Source organism: Neolamprologus brichardi, unplaced genomic scaffold, assembly GCF_056152115.1.
Source record: "Neolamprologus brichardi isolate AB-2024 unplaced genomic scaffold, ASM5615211v1 NODE_ptg000031l+_length_7269946_cov_1, whole genome shotgun sequence".
Lineage (NCBI taxonomy): Eukaryota > Metazoa > Chordata > Actinopteri > Cichliformes > Cichlidae > Neolamprologus > Neolamprologus brichardi.
The window spans coordinates 5335230-5356138 of NW_028270136.1; the positions used below are offsets into that span (position 1 = coordinate 5335230).

The 20909-nt window shown below is 43.1% G+C and overlaps 1 protein-coding gene across 2 annotated transcripts in view; it reads left to right on the forward strand.

Annotated features, from left to right (window-relative positions):
- si:dkeyp-72e1.9 (syntaxin-binding protein 4) overlaps window positions 1-20909 on the forward strand; it is an 82812-nt gene that overhangs the window by 10025 nt on the left and 51878 nt on the right. The window contains exons 1-3 of one of the 2 annotated variants that reach the window (XM_087837351.1): window positions 8597-8880; window positions 12146-12219; window positions 18364-18459. In XM_087837351.1, coding sequence (XP_087693477.1) covers window positions 8834-8880; window positions 12146-12219; window positions 18364-18459 — 217 coding nt within the window. In that variant the 5' untranslated portion in view covers window positions 8597-8833. Of the gene's footprint in view, window positions 1-8596; window positions 8881-12145; window positions 12220-18363; window positions 18460-20909 lie in introns of those variants that run through there. The other variant, XM_087837350.1, reaches the window with a different exon arrangement.

Below are 20909 nucleotides of genomic sequence, written 5' to 3' on the forward strand. Positions count from 1 at the left end.
CATCTATGATACACATGTATTGTCCAAACTTTTCTATTATCAGATGTTTTAGCTCTCAGGACTGAGGGCCAAACTGTTCGGTGGACAAAGTTGGATTTTTGTCTTTTTATAGAAGCTCATGTTTTCATTTTCAGTTTGTTTGTTTGGTCTCCGTCTACAGTTCCAGTTTTACTCAAACACTGTTTCACCTTCGTCTGTTTGCAGTCCGGCTCTTTTTCTGCTGTGGTCATCTCAGGAGGACGTGTACATTTATAACAGTTATCATCATCCTTGATTGCTGTACATAACAAGGGAGACACCTCCAGTTCATCGAAAAGTTCCTCCAAGAACAATATAGGCACTTTTGGACCTCTTGTTCACATCCATGAATCTCTTTTAATACTTCAACTCACCAGCAGTTAACAGACCAACTAAAGAATGCTGACGTGCCGAAAGTGCAAAAATTATGAATCAAAGGTATAAAAGTTTGCTTTTAACAAGTTTTTTCAAATAATGTAATGAAAAAAACCCAGAATCTCAACATTAAACTCACCAAACAGACAAAAGCCGTTTGCAGCCTGCTGCTGCTGCTGAACCCTGAAGTTCTTCAAAGCATCTTTGGAAGAGGCTTTGAAGAACAGCTAAGCTGCTCTAGGTATTAGATTAAAACATGCAGATTTCCATGTGTTATGCAATTCAGCTGCTGATGAAAGTGAACAAGTCACCCAAATTAAAGTCTCATTTAGGTGGATTACCCAAAACATTGCTTTGCCATTTGAGAAATATGCAAAAAACAAACAAACAAACAAACAAACCAATGCAACATGGATATGAGAGGAGATGTAAGAGTCCAGAGCAGGCAAGTCAACAACCAACTGCATGTTTTTATAAACAAGCTTATCTTCAAAACTCGAGGCAGGGCTGGGGTGCTGCACTCCATACGTTGGTGTGTCATCGATCAGCATCAGGACAGCTCCATCTCACCATGGGGGCTGTCTTTGTGGATGCTTTTAGAAAGTTTACTGTGAAAACCTCTGAGTGCTGGACAGTGGGAGCTGTCCATTGTCTCCTAAACACTGGCTTTGTCTGGACACTGGCAGGATTTCTGTCTTGTCTGTCCTGATTTCATGGAGCCATGGAGAGCTTTGATTCTTCTGTTTGGATCGTGGTTCCCTGTTGGCGTTCCCTCTGTCTCATATGTGCTGAGTTTGCTTCTTCTGTCAGGTTTTACCTCCAAGGTTGACTTTTTATTGTTTCTCATTATGCTTGAACTTTTTGTCCTTTTCCTCCTTTCTGACTGTTCTGATTGTCTAATTACTACATATGTGTATCTAATGTCTATAGTTGCTTCCTTGGTTCATGTTTCCGTTGTTTGTGGTCCTCTCTCGCAGAGGTGTGGACTCGAGTCACATGACTTGGACTCGAGTCATTAATTTTATGACTTTAGACTTGACTTGGACTTTTACACCAGTGACCTGGGACTTGAATTGGACTTGATATTTCACCCCAAATCTAAAATGTAACACACATATTAAATAGAAAGTGTACATCATTAATTCAGTTCATTCATTCATTCATTCAAACCACACTCCGTACGTATGTGTGCGTGAGCTGGAGCACAGCCAATCAAATTAACCAGATTTTTTTTTAAGAAGAAAAAGAAAACATTCAAAAATGCTGCAAAGAGTTATTTTTTTCATTTTTTACATAAACTATGAAGTAGTCAACAAAAAAACGAAATGCAAAACATGCAAGAGAATCACAGACAGATGGAACAACTTCAACTTTGTCCGACAGTGTAAGTTGCATAAAGAACGGTCGGTTCTCTTTTGCTACGATGAGGTCATGACTTCCTCTAACTTTGTGATGTCAACTAACTTTAATGTGTGTGTTGTCATGCTATTTTAAAGCCGGACACATCCAAGAATAACATGCAGCTTATCTCAGAACTGTCTGTGAAAATTATTCTTGGAGCAAAGTTTAATTGAGCTGCATCTTATCGAGGTGCAATTTCACAATTTGTGTATATTTTCTAAGGTCACTATTTCGTCATGTGTTGAGAAAAACAGAGATTTAAAAATGGTCTAATATTTACATATTTAGCATAACTGCAACATGCTTTTTTTTGTTTTTTAAAGACTCGAAAGGACTTGAAATTCAAAGTTTCAGACTTGAGACTCGACTCTGACTTGAGGATAAAGACTTAAGACTTACTTGAGACTTGCAAAACAATGACTTGGTCCCACCACTGCTCTCTCGGACTTTGTGTGTTAGTTAGAAGCTCCTCTGTTTGTGGGTCTTTGTTTCATTTTAGATTGTGCGTCTGCCAGGTTAAAGCTCTTTACTCATCGGGGCCTCATGTCCTGATTTGGGGCCTCCTCTTGTCTAACTACACAACAATGCAACTTCCTCCGTGTGCTGATGATCAGTCCCATGTAAGGCCGTGGTCATCCAGGATTATTTCCTCTTCCTCTCAGTGGTACAGTGAGCTACAGTAAGTTATCAGGGTTGAGCTGCTGTTGTTATTATTTCAATGACAAAACCACCTTTATTAAGGTGGAATTCAGAAAAAGTGCCACAGCTTATGCAAAGCAGCCATGAGTCGAGATAATAGCCACGAACACAGACACTCTGAGCCTAAAGCGACTTTAAATACAGAGGAGGTAAGAAGGGAAGGGGAGACACCTGGGGGACCTCGGAGCTAAAGTCAGTCAGGACGACGACAGACAGGAAGTAAAACACCAGACAATAAAGTCAGACAGGAAGTGCCTGACAAAGCTGAACTGCACACAGGTGAGCAGGCTGTGATATCTTATCTCACTTTAAACAGACACGTGTGATGAAAACTAGAATTCAAATAACTGCTTCTGTCAAGCTTAACGGTTCCTTGTTGCTCCTGGGAGAGATGATGCTGGCTTTACATACTGTTTTATGTTCACAACATTATATAGAGACATACATAATAAAGTGAAATCTTAATTCTGGTGTCACAGAAACAAACACAATGGAACCAAAGACATCAGATAATAACACAAAATAAAATCTCATAAAATACTCGATCATTTCTGTGGACTCACATCGTGTTCATTTGTTGGGAAACGACGACACAAAGAGACACAACAGTGTGTGCGTCTGTGTAAACAAAGGAGAGCACACATCGCTCACACACTCAGCTGCTCGTGCTCCCAGGCAGAAAGAAATCAAACAAATAATGTGAGAAGCAACAAGAAGTGCAGTGATGTCCCAGCTCTTTATGACTGCAGCTTTGCAACTAATGGGATGTTTTAGTGAAGTGTGCAGTGTGTTTGCACCAGTGTTTCCCAGGCTTTAGAGCCACGGTTCATATTTCACATTAGAAAAATCCCACCAAACAGAAATGTCAAAAGCCATACGGATCATTCTTCCACCAAGTATGGCTCGGTTTGTCCCCAGTATACCTTCTGACCACTACTCATGCTGGGCCTTCATCTGGGTCGAGTTTTCTCCAGGACCAGGTCAGACTGAACACTTTCTCTTTTTAAACGTCGTCTCACACCATCACTATTATTTAAGTTCTTCTTCTTCTGTTTTACTGCCAGTTGGCAACACATTTATTAGAGCAGGTGGTTGTACTGCCCTCTAGTGGAAGAGAACGTCATTGCTGCCTGTTACTCACACCGGTCGCTTTGGCTACGTTCACTCTGCAGGTCTTGATGCTCAATTCAGATTTTTTGATCAAATCCTATTGTTTTGTCTGCTCGTTCACACTACAAATAAAATGTGACAGCAAACGCGCTCTAGTGTGAACGCTCAAAGCGGCCGCATGCGCAAAAGAAGACGTCACACACAACGGCTCTGTTCAGACCCAGAGCAACAGTATTGTTTGACTGATGGTCTTAATATAAAGACTTCAGACTTCACGTTTCCCAATTTTGCTTTAAGTTATTTTGTTATTTACATAATAATGTAAATAACCTAATAATGATCCTTATTGCTGTTTTAGAGGAGCGCTGCTTCAAAGGATAGCTGCAGATTTCTGTCAGAATCTGCAGATTATACAGAACAAATATAATGTTCACGTTTCTCCAACGTTGTCTTCCCAACAGTTTCACCGGATGGCCAGGAAGCGTTTGCAATGGCTTCTCCGGCGCTGATAATTGGCGTCTGTCTTGTGTCAGTGACGTAAAAGATGGATTTAATTCGACATGACCATCAAACAGCAGCTTTCTAAAACATCGGATATGTATCGGATTCAGCACCACATACGAAAGTGACCCAGATCGGATTTGAAAATATCAGATTTGTGTCGTTCACACTGTCACACCATGATCAGACATGGGTCACATAGGGTCAAAAAAGTCGGATTTGATGCGCTTTCGCCTGCAGTGTGAACGTAGCCTCAGAGTACCAATCAGGTTGGCCAGTACTAATCATGTTCCACGGCACACCTGATCAGTGGTTGGGAAATGCTGGTTTACACTGTGTGCAGCGTGGAAAGTTAGTGATGAGAGCCTGTTACTTTAATCAGCTGCTTGAATCAATTTCCACTTTGCTCACTGGGATAAGACTGTGTCTCCTTGTGTTTTGTGGGAAGTGTCTGGGACTGTGAAGCCTTGCCTGCTGCAGGCTCTAAAGGATGAGATGCTTCACATTTGGAGACAAATCTCAGGTTGGCTACCACTGCAGTCGAGTATTAGCCAAGCTTACATCTGTGCTCCCAAAGCCTGCCTCTGGAGTCAGTACAAGACCTCAGGGTTTGGTAAGGGCCTGGAAGGACTCCAGCTTCTTTAATCCCAACAACTGGAAAACATCACAAAGCTTGTCCTGGCTTTAGACAACTCACTGGTTTAACAGTTTTGAACCGTTTTCACTGTAATAATGGTTTATTTTATTTTATTTTATTGAACTGAGAAACTGATAGATTGAACAGAAATGTTCCTTTTTGTTTTAATAACAATATCTTTAAACCTAAATGTGTAATCACATGTGAGTCCATGTGATAGTCAGACTGGGCTGGGATCAGTTTTAAAAGCTTAAAAGTTGGATTTACCGGCACGGACTGACTTCATGAGTCCAGCGTGTCTGAACAGAATTCAGAGCGTCTGGGTCGACCACACTGCTGTCCTTTAAAGAATATGATGTGGATCCAGATCAATCTGCTCGTCAGCTGGTTTTAAATTGAGCTTGTTTATGGCATTTTGTTCATGGACAGACAGAATCGTGCACTATAACATATACCCTATACATATAACCCTAATATAAGCTGACTGGTTTAAATCTTCGTCACCTGCACAGAGAGGGCCCCACACTGCACCAGTAATAAGGATAACTGTGTCTAACTTACAGACCTGGTTCATTTGTCAAACTTGCTGCTTCTCTCTGGGCTCCTGTTTGCCCCGCTGAGCTATTTACTGTGTCCAATGAACCCACGCAGGCGATACGGGATCTACAGCCAAGCCTCAAACATGGACCTGGATGTGAAACTCATAGCTTGGCTTTTTACCCCACCAGTGACATCTGAATCACATTAAACTAACATAGCAGCTCAGTGCTGGTAATGGTAACATCAGTGGTTTATGCTTCAAACATCATTAATGTGGTGTTTTTGCTGAACAAATCTGGCTGTTTTTTGTTTATCTGTTGTTGTTGTTTTTTAATCAATTTCTGATCAAAACTACAGACATAAACATGGACCCGCTGTGTTTATGCTAACATGGACAAAACTCAAAACAATCCATGTTACAGACTAAAAGTTTAAATGTACTTTCCAGGGACACGCAGGTTGTATATGAAACATACTGAGACACCAGCTGGAGACAGACTGCAGACTCCAAGAACACAAGAACAAGTTCAGAAACACACTATACACATACAGTGTATGCTAATGGTGGTTAGACACAAGTGCACACAATCAACACAGTCACAGGCAGAGATGGGCAGTAACGCGGTGACGCGTTACTGTAATCAGATTACTTTTTTCAAGTAACGAGTAAAGTAAGGGATTACTATTGCAAAAACGGTAATTAGATTACCGTTACTTTCCCGTAGGAACGCTGCGTTACTGCGTTACTAAAACCGTGATTTTTTGCGATAATGTCTCATGACAGTGACGTAAGCGAGTGCGACGTTCGTGACAACAGCTGTGTGCAGATCAACAATGGATCATATATCGAGTGCAGAGAGAGTATGAGCGTGCAGCGTTTAAAGCGTGGAAGTACTGACCTTACTTTGAGTTTGATTCCATAAAAAGTGACAAAAACATTAGTGTCCGTTGTGCGTGGGAAGAAAACTTCTTTTTACAGCGAAAAAAACCCTAAACTTCCAAACAAGCACCGAGTAGCTACGACGTAATGGGAAACTCACAGAGAAACTCGCGGATTCTTCCACTGACCGCTGCACACCTGCACCAGGGTAAACCTCCGCCTACCCCACTCCTGCTTTACAGGTGAAAATAGAGCAACAGGACCGCTAGTCTTTGACTTTATTTATTTTCTGCTGTGTTTTACTTGCATCTATTTGAAAGACTGAGTGTAAACACACAAAATATTTTATTTTATGTGCTGGAATGTGCAGAAAATAGGTTTAAATGTTAAACTAATTTCTTCCAGTCAGAGAATGTTGCAGATAATTAAATTTTTGCTTGATGCATAAAGTTAAAAGATTAAAACTAATAAAACAAGTTTTAAAAAGAGACTTTTCCATTTGATTACATTTTGTATGATGATTATGCAGAAAAAGTAGAATTGGGCTGAAAGATCTATCACTTTATCACCTATTCAGGTTGTAAATCGTGTTTTTAAAAAGTAACTAAGTAACTAAGTAATTATTAACTTTTGAAAATAAGTAATCAGTAAAGTAACGGGATTACTTTTTGGGGGAAGTAATCAGTAATTAGTTACTGATTACTTTTTTCAAGTAACTTGACCAACACTGGTCACAGGCAGGAAGTAAAGCTGAATGCAAAAACAGAAGAAGGAAGAAGCTCAGAGACAGATGTGAAGTTAAGAACTGATAAACGTGAGTGTGCTCAGCAGCTAGAAGTCAAAGAGTTAAGAGGAAAATGTAAAGAAGCAGGAATGAAAGAGGAAACACGTAAAGATAATTAGAGCAGCTTTAGTGTGGAGTGATACAGCCTGAAGCAAAGCAGACTGCCGTCTGTTTCACCCCACTGAGCTGTAAGCAACTCCGTGTGTCACACAGTCGGATCTGTGCTCGGAGTATTTGAGCAGCCTTCTTACTGAGGCCTATATTTAGCTCGTGCTTGTGCCGTATGGATTTGTGTGCATAAGCTTATCATCACTTCATCAATTGGTACTCTCCATATCTGCTTGGCAGCTGCGGTGCATCGTGATTGGAAATATGCAGAGCAAATGTTAACAACCTCAAGCTAACGTCCAGGCTTTAGCACCACAGCACAGACATGCTTCAAAGACTCAAAGTGCCTCTAGGATTCGCCAGGTAGGTTCTCAGCTGTTTCAGAGGCTGAAGATGAATATCTCAGCACGCGGTGCTCCAGGAAACGTTCCTGTGAATTTTACTGTTATTTATTGTTTGTGTCAAAGACCTGCAGCCTCAGGCTCGCGTCACTCAGAAACTTTATAATACAGCACACAGATAATGGTGTAATTACTGCATTTCTTTATTCGTTTAGGGGGGTAACTTTCAGCAACTAAAATTACCATATGAGAAAATGTTTATGTATTTTCTCATTAGTACGCGCCTTTGGGCAATTTGCAAATGACACTCTAAGGATCTACATGTAATAACAATGTAATGTAATAACAAAAGAACCTTAAAAAATATACTCAGTGTCTTCTTTCTATTCAAACCTCCACCTGTACCTGCAGTCAGGATATTTTACTGATAGAAAAGTTACACACCGAATCAAAAAGAAGCTCCAGAGTGTTTACTGGAGCACTTTTATGAATGTAGTGTAATGTAACAGTGAATTCAAACACAGGTGCAGCAGGTTTCACCTGTGTCCGGTGGGAGGGGCACCGTCATGTTGCTGGGTGGAAACACATGGATGCACATTTCTTTTGCTTTGGTCGCTTTGAACAAACAGTTACAGTCACCAGCGTTGTATCTTTACGCGTCGTTGCCTCCGTTTGATTGATTGATTTCGTCTTTGCATTAAATTGGTTGTAGGGATCATGGATGAGGCTGTCTCTAACAAAAGCAGCACTGAGCTGAGACAGCACTGTGGTAACTTTCCTTTCTCGCATTTCTGTAACATTAGCTGATCAAAATAAAGCCAAAATGAAGATGACAGCAGAAGGTCTGAATGCTAAAGATGAAGGCAGAGTGATGGATGTCATCTGGGGATTAAATTGCAGTTTCTAAATGGAGAGTAGGGCACTTGTGCATTAATGTGTTTAAAGCCCCTCCTTCTCTCTGGCTCAACAAGAACTTGTTAGCGCGATGGCCAATATCGTGTTAAAAGAAGCTGTGGTTGATACAGATGGAAGTGTGGGTAGAATCTGTGGAAATGTTCACGCGTAACGAGGCCAAACACAATTGAACACGTTACCATCAAAGTAGCACAAACATCCACAGAGAGGGGAAAGGCAGATTGAACGGAGCTGTTTCAGCAACAAATAAAGCCGCTGCACAGCGAGAGAAACTGACAGGTAGGGTGAGAGATGTGTGCGAACAAACCACCGCATCATTTCCAGCCTCAGAGGGTTTTTTCATTTCCCGCCGACTTTCGTTATGTAAGAGATTAACCGTGTGGCTGAAGGTGGAGATGTTTGGAGCGCACAGGCTGCTCCGCTGGAATTAGTGCCTGTGCTCCATCATGTGGCTGCTGGCTGAAGGCTGAACGCTGCGACCGAGCCTCCGCCTGTCTCACCGGAGAACCGGGCTCCATGTCAACATGCCAACGTTTTCAGTCATGTACAAAGGAGCGGTGATCATCAGCAGGTAAAGGCGCGCGGCTGTGCGCAGGTGGCGGTTAGTGCGTGACAGCGACACGATGCTGACAGCTGAACTCTGTAAACACGGAGATGCGTTTACTAACCGTAACTCTGTCCCGTGGAAACAAACACACCGCGTGTCTTCTCGGGCTTTTTCTGGTAACCGTGACGCCGACTGTCCGTCTGTAACACAGGCGCGTGGATCTGCTTCGTGTCTCACACAGAGCTTCGTGCTCTTCTCTCGGGCTTATCGATATGTTCTAGTTTTCCGCGTGAAATGATGCAGTGATCTTTGCATGCGCTACAAACGGATGAGCTCCACACCAGAGACCAAGTGCCCAAGTTTCCTTTGAAAAGAGGCTCAATGAGGCACTTTATCGGCTCCCACGAACACGCTGGTTCCACTGTGGACATTTAATGTTCAATCTGTGCTTTTACTGCGTGGCTCATTGATTTTGTAAATGTTGCTGATTTGGTGATCCGTGTTTTACCGAAGTTGGAACATCTAACGTCTGATTACAGACATTAGATGTTTTACATTGAAGGTTAAAGGGAAATCAGAGATGTAGTCATTTTAACTAATGATTTAAATTTTATTTAAAATGATTGTCGAGTAACTGTGATTGTATTTATGATGTAATTTGGTTTCATGAAAATGTATCTATTTAGATTGTAGCCCAACAGGGACAATTGATGAAAAGTAGCTATAAGCCTGTGCAGCACATCAGTTTCATGTCTTCACTTGAACTATGTTAAACTTCACTGACCCTTTAAACTCAATTTACTGACAGACTTTTGGAAGCTCGTCTCATCGACATGTTATCCGTTAGGGTGAATGATGCAGTCGGCAGTGTGGAGCTGCTTCAGTTATGTTTACTATATGTTTCGATGTGTGTCTAACAACACAACCACTGAGTTTTTGAGAGCTTCAGCGAGTGTGTTCGTGACTCCGGTCGTGCCCACAGACTGTATGAAGCTTATAAATAAATAAATAAAATGTTATTTATGTAGCACCTTTCTAGACAGAGTCACAAAGTGCTGCACGTAAGATAACAAATAATAAAGGGTAAAACAGTCAATATAAAACAGGCAAAAATTAATCAAAAACAGTTAAAAAGGTGAGTTTTGAGTTGACGACTGAGTCCACAGCTCTTGAGGTTTGGGGGAGAGAGTCCACAGTCTCGGGGCCACAGTGGCAAAAGCTCCGTCACCCTTAGTCCTCATCTTAGTCTTTTTTATAGCAAGTAAGCCCTGATTACCTCAGGGACCTGCTGGGGACATATGGCTGCAGCAGATCAGAGATGTAGGCTGGTGCCAGTCCATGCAAGGCTCTGAATGTCAAGACCAGGAACTTAAAATGGACTTAAATTCCACAGGAAGCCAGTGAAGCTGAGATAGCAATGTGTCACATGTGAATTTAGGATGACCTAAAACCGGAGAACATCACAGAAAAGGATCGTGATGTAGATATGAGGAGAACCACTCTGAGGCAGCTCCAGATACACCAACCCAGTGTTGAAGCCTTTCAAGGAGGATGTGGTGGTCAACACTGTGAGGTTGATGTGAGGTCCAACATAAGTAGGACAGAGTATTTTCCTACTCATCAAAATGTCATTTGAGACCCTAAGAAGGGCTGTTTCTGTGGAGTGAGCTCATTTTTGGCATTTATTAGACAGAGATCGAGCGTTAAAAAGCGCCATATTCAGCGAGGTAGAAGCCTCAGCATTTGCAAGGGCTCGAGTTACAGTACGTCGATACTTTTGAGTAGTGGTGCTCAAAAGAAACAGCTGGAGTAACATTTACAGCTAATCGGGTTAACTAGTAAGTAACACAACTGGGTCTGAAAAGAGTGTCGTGGAGAGGCTGTGGTGCAGTTTTTCATTTTCTTTTTTTCACTTGTTCGTGTGATCTTTGGTCCTTCGAGCAGCATTAAAACCACCATGATCAGTGTGGTGGAAATCGATGGGCTCAGGAACACTTCCTGTGTGGGGACACAGCTTGCTGTGCTGTCCACACGTGCAGGTTAAAGCTCCACCCTGCAAAGAAGAAGCCACATGTGAACATGATCAGTTTAATATGCACTGTAGCAAAGTGGAAACCCGATCTCTGGTCCAAGGAATACAAATACAAATTTCTTTTTGGAAAATGTGGATGTAGGAGAAACGTTTCGTCACTCATCCAAGTGCAGGTTTCCCCAACCCAACAGGACATTTGCCTAAAAACTGAAACTAGCACCACTGAACACGGGCTGCGAGCTCAGTGCTTGATCATTAATATGCAAATTGTCATGACCGTTGATCAAAGACAGCCCAAAGCAGTAAAATGAATCCAAACCACAAAAATACAAAAATCAACAGTGAATCCCAGTGTGAGACTTTGTATATCCATCCTTAACAGATGATTTTAAAATGTCCAGCTCCATCCTGAACGTTGCGTCTATGTGTTATCAGCCGATGAGCAGGCTATCAGAATATCATCTGAAGAATCTGAAGCTCTGTACACAGAGCTACATTCTGCTGCCACATTCATAAGGCCAGTGTTTCTTTCATTGTTTTTACTGACAGCAGTGGCGAACCCTCTGCAGCTAAAATATTGATAGTCCTTTGTGTCATTTGGGTGTAGACAGGAAGGGAACTGCAAACTAAAATAAAGTGCTAAAGAGACATCGTTCCAGATACCAAAAAAGTGACATTTATGTTGTTCATTTGCAGCATTCTGCATTGTCTTTAGTGTCTAATGAGGGAAGCAAAGGGAGGCTTTGCAAGTGTTAGATGAGGATTAGTAAAGAAGGAAAAGGGGAAAGCTGCAGTGTGCAGTCCTCTTGTGCAGCATTATTGCATAAGATGAACAACGTGTGTGCCAGCCCTCTCTCAGAGAAGTGCTCACTGTGAGATCTTACCAAGATGCTTTTGAGTTACCCGATCTCATGTCTGCTTCCTACTGTCACAGCTGGATTTGTCTTCAAACAGCAGTGTGAGGAAAGTCTTCTTTTGTGTTCATAATGTGAGAACGATTGTTGACAGTACCATGAATAGAAGACTCATTTGCACAACGACGTATCTGCAGCACACACTGAAGACACTCCTTGCCTTGTGTGTGGTGACAAAGTCTCAGGCCTAGACAGGAGAAGCTATCTGAGGTTCCCAATACTAAAGTTCTCCTATGTAGCAGTGCATCCTGTGAAAAAAATAGTTTTTTCCTATTTCGTCATCTTTTTCTCCCTCCCTCTCTTTCCTTTCCCTGCTTCCTTTTTATCCATTGACCTCTAACAGGACACTAATGGGTCCGTACGGAGTCGACCGGGCTGTTCATTCCATGGAGTTCACAGACTGTGAGAACGGCCTAGGTAAGTAACACACCTCAACACTCGACTACTCTTTGTGTTTGCAGAGCTCATATGTGTCTGTTTGTAGATGTTGCTCTGCTCTTTAACTTCAATAAGATGCTCAACTTTTTCCACTCGCACTTGTCTGACTGCTTACACAGCTCACGTCTGACTTAGGATCCGCATTCAAATAGTGATTACTTAAAAAGTAGCTAGTACTGTACTGTAACATATTTAATAAAAAAAATGTCCATGAAATGACATTGACTTTAGTGATCCATTCGTTTGTGGACAAAGCACAGTTTCCATAAGACATTAAAGGAGAAGAGCGATTTTGGAAGTTCCATATAAGGCAAACAAGAACTTACCAACACCGACAGTAAGACCACGCCATAGAGAACCGAATCAGCTTCACCCCGCCTCACCACCACATACAACCAGGGTTTCTACATCCAAATATGGATGCTCCCCAGTGTCAGCCATTGCAGCCTTTATAAGGAGGAAGTGGAAAGTAAAGCTTTTGGTTCTTTCAAAGGAACAGCACCTAAAGACCGGCACAGACATGTGGATAACATCTGGGTCAAAATCAAAACCGAAGAAGTAGAAGAATAATAGTTTGCCAGTTCTGGACTGTGCTGTATGCATCGAGGAAGATGGAAACCTCAACACTGAAGCCCACACACACAGACCTACTCTTTGACTCCAAACATGCTGTGGAACACAAGTTTGGAGTAATCAGGACCCTGCAACACCAGAGAAGAGAAAGAAAAGGAAAACACATGGATGGAAAGTTCTTAAAACATGTGGTTATCCCAACAGGACCTTCATCAAATCAGCAAAGATGCAAAGGAAAGAAGGTCAGCTGGGGAGAAACTGAACGACAAACGGAAAATCATTGTCATCCCTTGGGTAGCAGGTTTATCAGAGGAGAAGCACGACATCCACTTCAGGCTCGGCCACACACTCGGACATGAATAAAGCTCGTGCTTTCTGCATGTGTGTCAACATAACCTGAGTTCTGAGAGAAACCGTTCCCCTCACAGGACGTGGTGGTCGGACACTTTATACCCCATAGTTGACCAAATACATACAAGCTGAGATGAAGCCATGAATTTAATAAAGAAACAACATTTTGGACCCAACAGAGTTCAGTTTGTCTGAATCATCTACATAGCCTTATTCAACCATCCTCCACTAACCACTGGCGATGGAGCATGATAATGAGCAGATTAAATAATATTAGTCTGCGTTTTAAAGGGATTTGCAGAGTAGGTATCATGCTACAGATCACTGTGTTTGCCAAGCAGGGGAAGTAGGTCAAAGCCATAACCTACTTAACTGAGCGGGGTTAAGAATACAGGAGCTGCTGTTGTTTTTATCCTCCACTATCTGCTATCCACCATCACTGTGCTGCTGCAACTAAGCAAGAAAAAACAGCTCATGTCCATGAATGCAACTACTGTCAAGCTGCCAAACATCACAGTGAAGCAAAAATGCTTCATACAGATGTATTTATGTCCATATTTATACGTCCACACATATATATTCACGAGGGTGTATAAATCTCCTCAGAACAGAACTGTATTACTCTATTACTGCTGACATGTCCAAGATGATGTCTTACATGACTTGATGTTTAGTAACGTTTGCAGAAGCTGATGACATAAAGAACCTGTGCACTGCTGAGGCACCTTGTGATTTGGCAGTATATAAATAAATATAAATATATATAAATAAAACTGAATATGTTTACGTTCTGAACATACAGTTCATAATTATTCTTGAAATTAAACATTTAAAGCAGTAATAAATATTAAATAACAGAATTTCCAGCTCGCACTGGAACGGTTCGCAGCCGAGTGTGAAGCAGCGGGAATGAGGATCAGCACCTCCAAATCTGAGGCCATGGTTCTCAGCCGGAAAAGGGTGGAGTGCCCACTCCGGGTCGGGGATGAGGTCCTGCCCCAAGTGGAGGAGTTCAAGTATCTCGGGGTCTTGTTCGCGAGTGATGGGAGAAGGGAGCCGGAGATCGACAGACGGATTGGGGCTGCAGCTGCAGTGATGCAGACGCTGCACCGGTCCGTCGTGGTGAAGAGGGAGCTGAGTGTAAAAGCGAAGCTCTCAATTTACCGGTCGATCTACGTCCCTACCCTCACCTGTGGCCACGAGCTGTGGGTAGTGACCGAAAGAACGAGATCGCGAATACAAGCGGCAGAAATGAGCTTCCTCCGAAGGGTGGCTGGCCTCTCCCTTAGAGATAGGGTGAGAAGTTCAGCCATCCGGGAGGGGCTCAGAGTAGAGCCACTGCTGCTCCACATCGAAAGGAGCCAGCTGAGGTGGTTCGGGCATCTGACAAGGATGCCTCCTGGGCGCCTCCTGGGTGAGGTGATCCGGGCATGTCCCACCGGGAGGAGGCCCCGGGGCAGACCCAGGACACGCTGGAGAGATTATACCTCTCGGCTGGCCTGGGAACGCCTTGGTGTTCCCCCGGACGAGCTGGAGGAGGTGGCTGGGGAGAGGGAGGTCTGGGCCTCTTTGCTTAGGCTGCTGCCCCCGCGACCCGGCCCCGGATAAAGCGGATGAAGATGGATGGATGGATGGAATTCAGAGAGTCAGAGTACATAGGGCAGCTCTGTTTTCTCATTTATTTATACAAATAAAAGAAATGCACACAATTTGTGTGCATTTTATATGCTTTTGTAAAGTGCGTATATGTATGTTATGCAATATGGGTCCAGTGATTTACTGATTTACTGAGAATCTGAAAGTGAATATTTGGTGTGAACACCTTTATTCTTCTTCACTGCCTGAACTCTCTGAGGCAGCTGACAGACTGAGCATGTCTCTGTCATTTCTTTAAGTATTCCTCAGGAATACTTCTCCAGGCTTCTTGATGGATAGTCAAAGCTCTTCTTTGGATGTTCTCTTAAGATGACCCTCACTGCTTCAATAATGTTGAGGTCCGGGCTTTGAGGAGTCCAGTCCATAACCATCGGTCATGAACTGGCCACTGTGAGGGTTTTATTGTCTATCCAGTTATGCTTTTGGCATAACAGTGATTTTAAGTAATTGGTTGTGCTGTATTTATACATATGTGTCAGTGTCAAAGGTTTTGTGACTTACTGGAGAGCCAAAAAGTCTGAAGAATGAAGATGCGTAAAAGCCAACCTGTGTATCAATATGTGCACGCAGGCGAGAAGCAAAGCAACTAATTCCCATCCAACCTGAGCACGTGCAGGTGCACACTGTTCTGATACATATATTAAAGTCTTAAGGCTTCCTTAGTGTACACATGTAGCTTTCAGCAGGGGGAAGGGCTGCTGTACACACTGTAGCACACAATCACATATGGAGGACAGCACTTTTGAATCTCTCTGTTAGTGCAGCTGAAAGCAGTGCAGCATCAGCCTGTGGGCAGGGGGCGGTGTTTGTAGTGAAAATCGTGTCCGTCACGGTTCATTTTGTTGACATGTTGGCAGCATCTGCAGCTTGTGCTTTAAAGAAGACGGTTTTCAAAAATCACTCTCACTACTCAGACATTTTATATTTCACGTTCTTGTGTTATCTGGGGAATAAGAAACCATTTTAAGAACCTTTTGTAATCACACTGAATAACATTTTATTTAGATCTGAAAGTATTGGAACATTCAGCTCTTGTGTAAGAAATATGCCCTTGACTCATTGTGAATGGGAAGTAATGATTCGGAAAGTAAATGCAAAGCTGAATAAGAACAAGGGATGTAAGTCTTTCATATTTGCTCCAGCTGCATGTTTTTCTTATCTGATGATAGATGAGGGGAGGAGACTGCTTTGAGGCTTAAAAGAACAAGAAACTGTTTTCCTCAGAGAAGAGTATAAAAGGATGGGAGGACTGAGACAAGGAACTTTAAAACCCCACTGTTCCACCAGGCGATAATTAACTTGAGCCCTTCACTCCAGACCCAATTAGTTGTAACACTCTGTGTTGGCTCCAGCAGGCCAGTGGAAGCCTTAAGCTAAAGAAGGCCTGATTTCAGCGTTAACTCTACTATATTCTCTGTGGAGTGATGAAAGATCCACGTGCAGGAATCAGATGGGCTGTTAGAGCTGTGTGTGTAAAGTGTGCATAAAACACAGGAACTTGGAATCATTTTGTCCACTGATTCAGTTATAGTTTTATTATTTTATAGTTTTATTATTATTTATACAGTATTATTTTTATTCGTTTTCTATCCATATTGGAGTTTTTCTCCTTTGCATCATGCCAAAGCTGGAAACCTGGATCCTCTGTAGCCGGTTAGAAAGATTACATAAGTTACCCTCTGAAGGTCTACTAGAAGCAGCACTTGAATGCAGCACTATGGACAATCCCTACTGCAACCATCACTGAGACTAATCAGCTGATCTGATCAGTATGATTCACGCCTACTGGCTGAAGAAGCTGACTGCACTCAATGAGGCTGCTAATGGATGAAACGCACCCAGAATGGCTATCTGAAGGCCGGAAGGTCCTGATCCCCAAGGATCCCCAGAAGGGACTGGTCCTATCCAAATACCGGCCAATAACCTGCCTCAGTACCACATAGAAGCTCCTGTCAGGGGACTGAGGGGATCGTGCTACCAGAAGGCAACATGTAGACACTGAGGACAGCTACAAGTACCTGGGGATCCCACAGGCAAATGGGAAAGACTAGGAAAGCTGCAACCACCAAGTACCTGCAGAGGGTCAGGCAAGTCCTGAGGAGTCAGCTGAATGGTCAGAACAAGATCTAGGCTGTCAACACCTACAACCTGTTGGCGATCAGGTACCCTGCTGGGATAATAAGGTGACCAAACGAGGAGATAGAAGCCACTGACAATAAGACAAGGATGCTCCTTACCGGGCATGGAGGGCTTCACCCCAAGTCCAGCATCCTGAGACGCTAAGTGGAAGGAAGGAGGCCGGGGACTACTGAATGTCAGAACCACAGTCCAGGATGAGACAACGAACATCCACGAGTACATCAGGAAGATGACTATAACTGACCGCGTGCTTAGTGAATACCTCAGTGCCGAGTATAGCCTGGAAGTCCTAAGGTCAAAATGGGAGACGCACCCTAGGGCGGTCAAGAATGACTGTGCTAAGATCCTGTGGGACTTCTAGATACACATGGACAAACTGGTGATGGCAAACGGACCAGACATAGTAGTGGTGGACAACCAGAGATGGCTGCAGTAATAGATGTAGCTATTAGAGATGGCACAATACCGCTTTTTTATGTCCGATACCGATATCATAAATTTGGATATCTGCTGATACCGATACGTAATATCGGATCAGTCCATCTCTAGTAGCTATACCAGCAATGTCAGGAAGAAGGAACACAAGAAGCTGGAGAAGTACCAACGGCTGAGAAAAGAACTCGAAAAATGTGGAAGGTGAAGCTAACAGTGGTTCCAGTGGTAACTGGAGCAGTGACTCCCAAGCTGGGCAAGTGGCTCCAGCAGATCCCAGGAACAACATTGGAGATCTCTGTCCAGAAGGATACTGTCCTAGGAACAGTAAAATACTGAGCAGGACCCTCAAGCTCACAGGGGCATTTCTTCTGTTTGTAATTGATTTGCTTCTTACTGTGGAAATGGTGTGGAACAGTGACATAGTGGTGGAGTGGTGATTTAGTGTACAGGGGAAAGTGCATTAAAGTAAGAGTGCTTTACATAAAGCTTGATCTGGTCATAAAGACTTTCTTCTATGCTTAGAGGTTGCAGTGGCACAGGTTTCAGAGACAGGAAAACACAGTCTAAATGCACACAGTCCAACCAGCTCGTTTTGTTTCAGAAATTCAACTAAGTTTTATTTATATAATGCCAAATCATAAGAGCAGTCACCTCAAGGGTAAAGACAGTAATGCAGAGGGAAGCCTGTCAGTCAAATGAACCCCTTTGAGCTGTAAGAAATGTAACCAGGTCATAGTTGGAAGAAATCTGACAACAGTGTGCCAGGAGACATGAACCTCTGTCTGGTGCGCTTGAGCAGGTTTTGCAGGACTGTCATTAACCTGGAAATCAGAGTGTTCCCTATGATGCATCGTTTCCAGGCAGTGACTCCACTGCCATCTCAAGATGACAGTCAGTTTTTACTAGGCACAAAGTGGCTGGAGAGCAAAAAATCATTAAAGTACTCTTTTTCTATCTCTCTCTCTACAGGAATTAAAGTGATAGGTGGAGTGAAGGAGCTAACAGGAGAGGAGTTTGGAGTCTACGTCAAACGGATTTTACCAGGTGGCCTTGCTTCAACTGATGGTAAGACTTGAAATCCAGAAACCTTTGGTCAGGGTGTGCTAGAACAGCACAGTCTCCCATTTGAATTTAGACTAGTTACTTTGACCCCCAACACAGAAGATAATATTTCTAGAACAAAGGAAGTAAAAGTTTCTACTTCAGCCTCTGAAATGGGGCGATAAGAAAAAGAGAAAATACTTGTGGGACTATAAATGTTAATTCATTCTCCAACATCTCTGTTGGAGAATGAATTAACATTTATAGTCAAAGGAGCCTGCAAAGAAAAGCGTCTGGACTTCTTTAAGTTACTTGAAGACGTTTCACCTCTCATCCGAGAGGCTTCTTCAGTTCTAAGGTCAAATGGTGGAGAGTCCCAGATTTAAACCTGGTGGGAGTGTCCCCCCACAGAGGGACAAAAGGACCCCCTGATGATCCTCTAATCGCCTGAGACAAGGTGTGGAACTGGGTGTGGGTCCCAATCAGCCAGAGTTCCCTCTAAGCCTGAAGGGAAGAAGAAGGAACACACACATGTAAAGGAAGCACTCAAAACGTGCGGCTATCCTAAATGGGCATTCTTAAAGTCAGCAAAGAGGCACAGAAAAGAAGATCAGACACCAGCGAGGGAGGATAAGAAGGACAGACGCAACAACATTGTCATGCCCTATGTAGCCGGTGTATCAGAGAAACTCAGGAGGGTTTTCTCCAAGCATGACATCCCGGTGTACTTCAGACCCAGCAACACACTCAGACAAAGACTGGTTCACCCGAAAGACAAAACGCCAAAACACAGACTTAACAATGTGGTGTATGCCGTACAGTGCAGCGAGGAATGCCCAGACCTCTACATCGCAGAGACCAAACAGCCACTTCACAAGCGCATGGCACAACACAGAAGAGCCACCTCCACAGGACAAGACTCAGCTGTCCATCTGCATCTAAAGGTCAAAGGTCACTCTTTCGAGGATGCCAATGTTCACATTTTGGACAGAGAGGACAGATGGTTTGAAAGAGGAGTGAAAGAAGCATCTATGTCCACTGTGAGCGACCATCTTTGAACAGAGGCGGTGGTTTACGACACCAACTCTCTGCCATCTATAATCCAGTTTTGAGATCCCTCCCAGACGCCTTAACGCCCACTCACACCCTGGGCCATCTGACCTCAGGAATTCGCATGATAAGGTGGGGCCAGGTTTCACAATAAACTCACCTGAAACTCTGGCTGATTGGGACCCACACCCAGCTCCACACCTTGTCTCAGGCGATTAGAGGATCATCAGGGGGTCCTTTTGTCCCTCTGTGGGGGGACACTCCCACCAGGTTTATATCTGGGACTCTCCACCATTTGACCTTAGAACTGAAGAAGCCTCTCGGATGAGAGGTGAAACGTCTTCAAGCAACTTAAAGAAGTCCAGACGCTTTTCTTTGCAAGCTCCTTTGACTACGATGACCTGGATGACTGAGAACCTTCACAGACATATTAACATTTATAGGCTCTATGTGAAGCAGTATTACTGAATGGGTAATTCCTGAATATTTCCCAGAAAGTCCAAAAGAGGTGAAGAGAACCAAGTTGGCTTGGCCTATAGAAAAGCCACACAACAGTACAGCAGTTATTTGTGGACATTTCCATTCTCTTCTCTGATATTTCACAGCAACACCTTGAACATGTCGGTTGAGACCAAGCATGCAGTCTGCAGCGCTGCCGGTGTTATTTTATATGCACAAATCCTTTGTTTGTGCCTTTACTACATAATGTAGAAATTCAGCGAGCCCTTGTGCTAAACTTTCCCATTCATGAAGATCATGTGAATGACTCCAAAAGCCAAAGAACAGAAATGAATGTTGACAGTGGTCTGACTGAAGACCTTTGCAGTGAGAACAAGTATTTTTGGAGCATATCTCCTGTGAGTATTAAAACATGAATAATATACACCACAAGATTGTCTTGGCCTACTTTTTGTGTATTGCACCATGAATGATGGATATAGGGCAAAGAGCGAAGAGAGGTGTCTGTAAAAATGTTGTTTGTTTCTTACAGCTTGTCCAGAACACCACATGTGCTTGACTTTAGTTAGGCCACACTCTTCTTCAGCTGCTGGTATACAGATCAAAGGGTTTTGCTGTATCGTCGCAGTGCTGGTCTCTTCCTGACCCACCAGTCTGACATTTAAACTACAGTCAGAAGAGCTGAGCTCACAGTTCACATCCCCGACTCCTCACTAAGATTTTCATGTCAATTCCAAGTGAGTTCACACTAAAATGTGCAAGATGTTGCTGTTTAACTCATAACTGAGTCTCATGTTGGACATCTAACTCAGTGAACACAGTCTTTGAAGTGGTCAGATAAATGTTACCATGAGCAGGTTCAGAATACGGCACACACTGTGCAGAATCAAAGTCCTGAGCATCAAACGGATGGTCTTTAATCCCAGTGGAACTCTCTACAGTCTTCTTGTTCTCATTTACTGTAC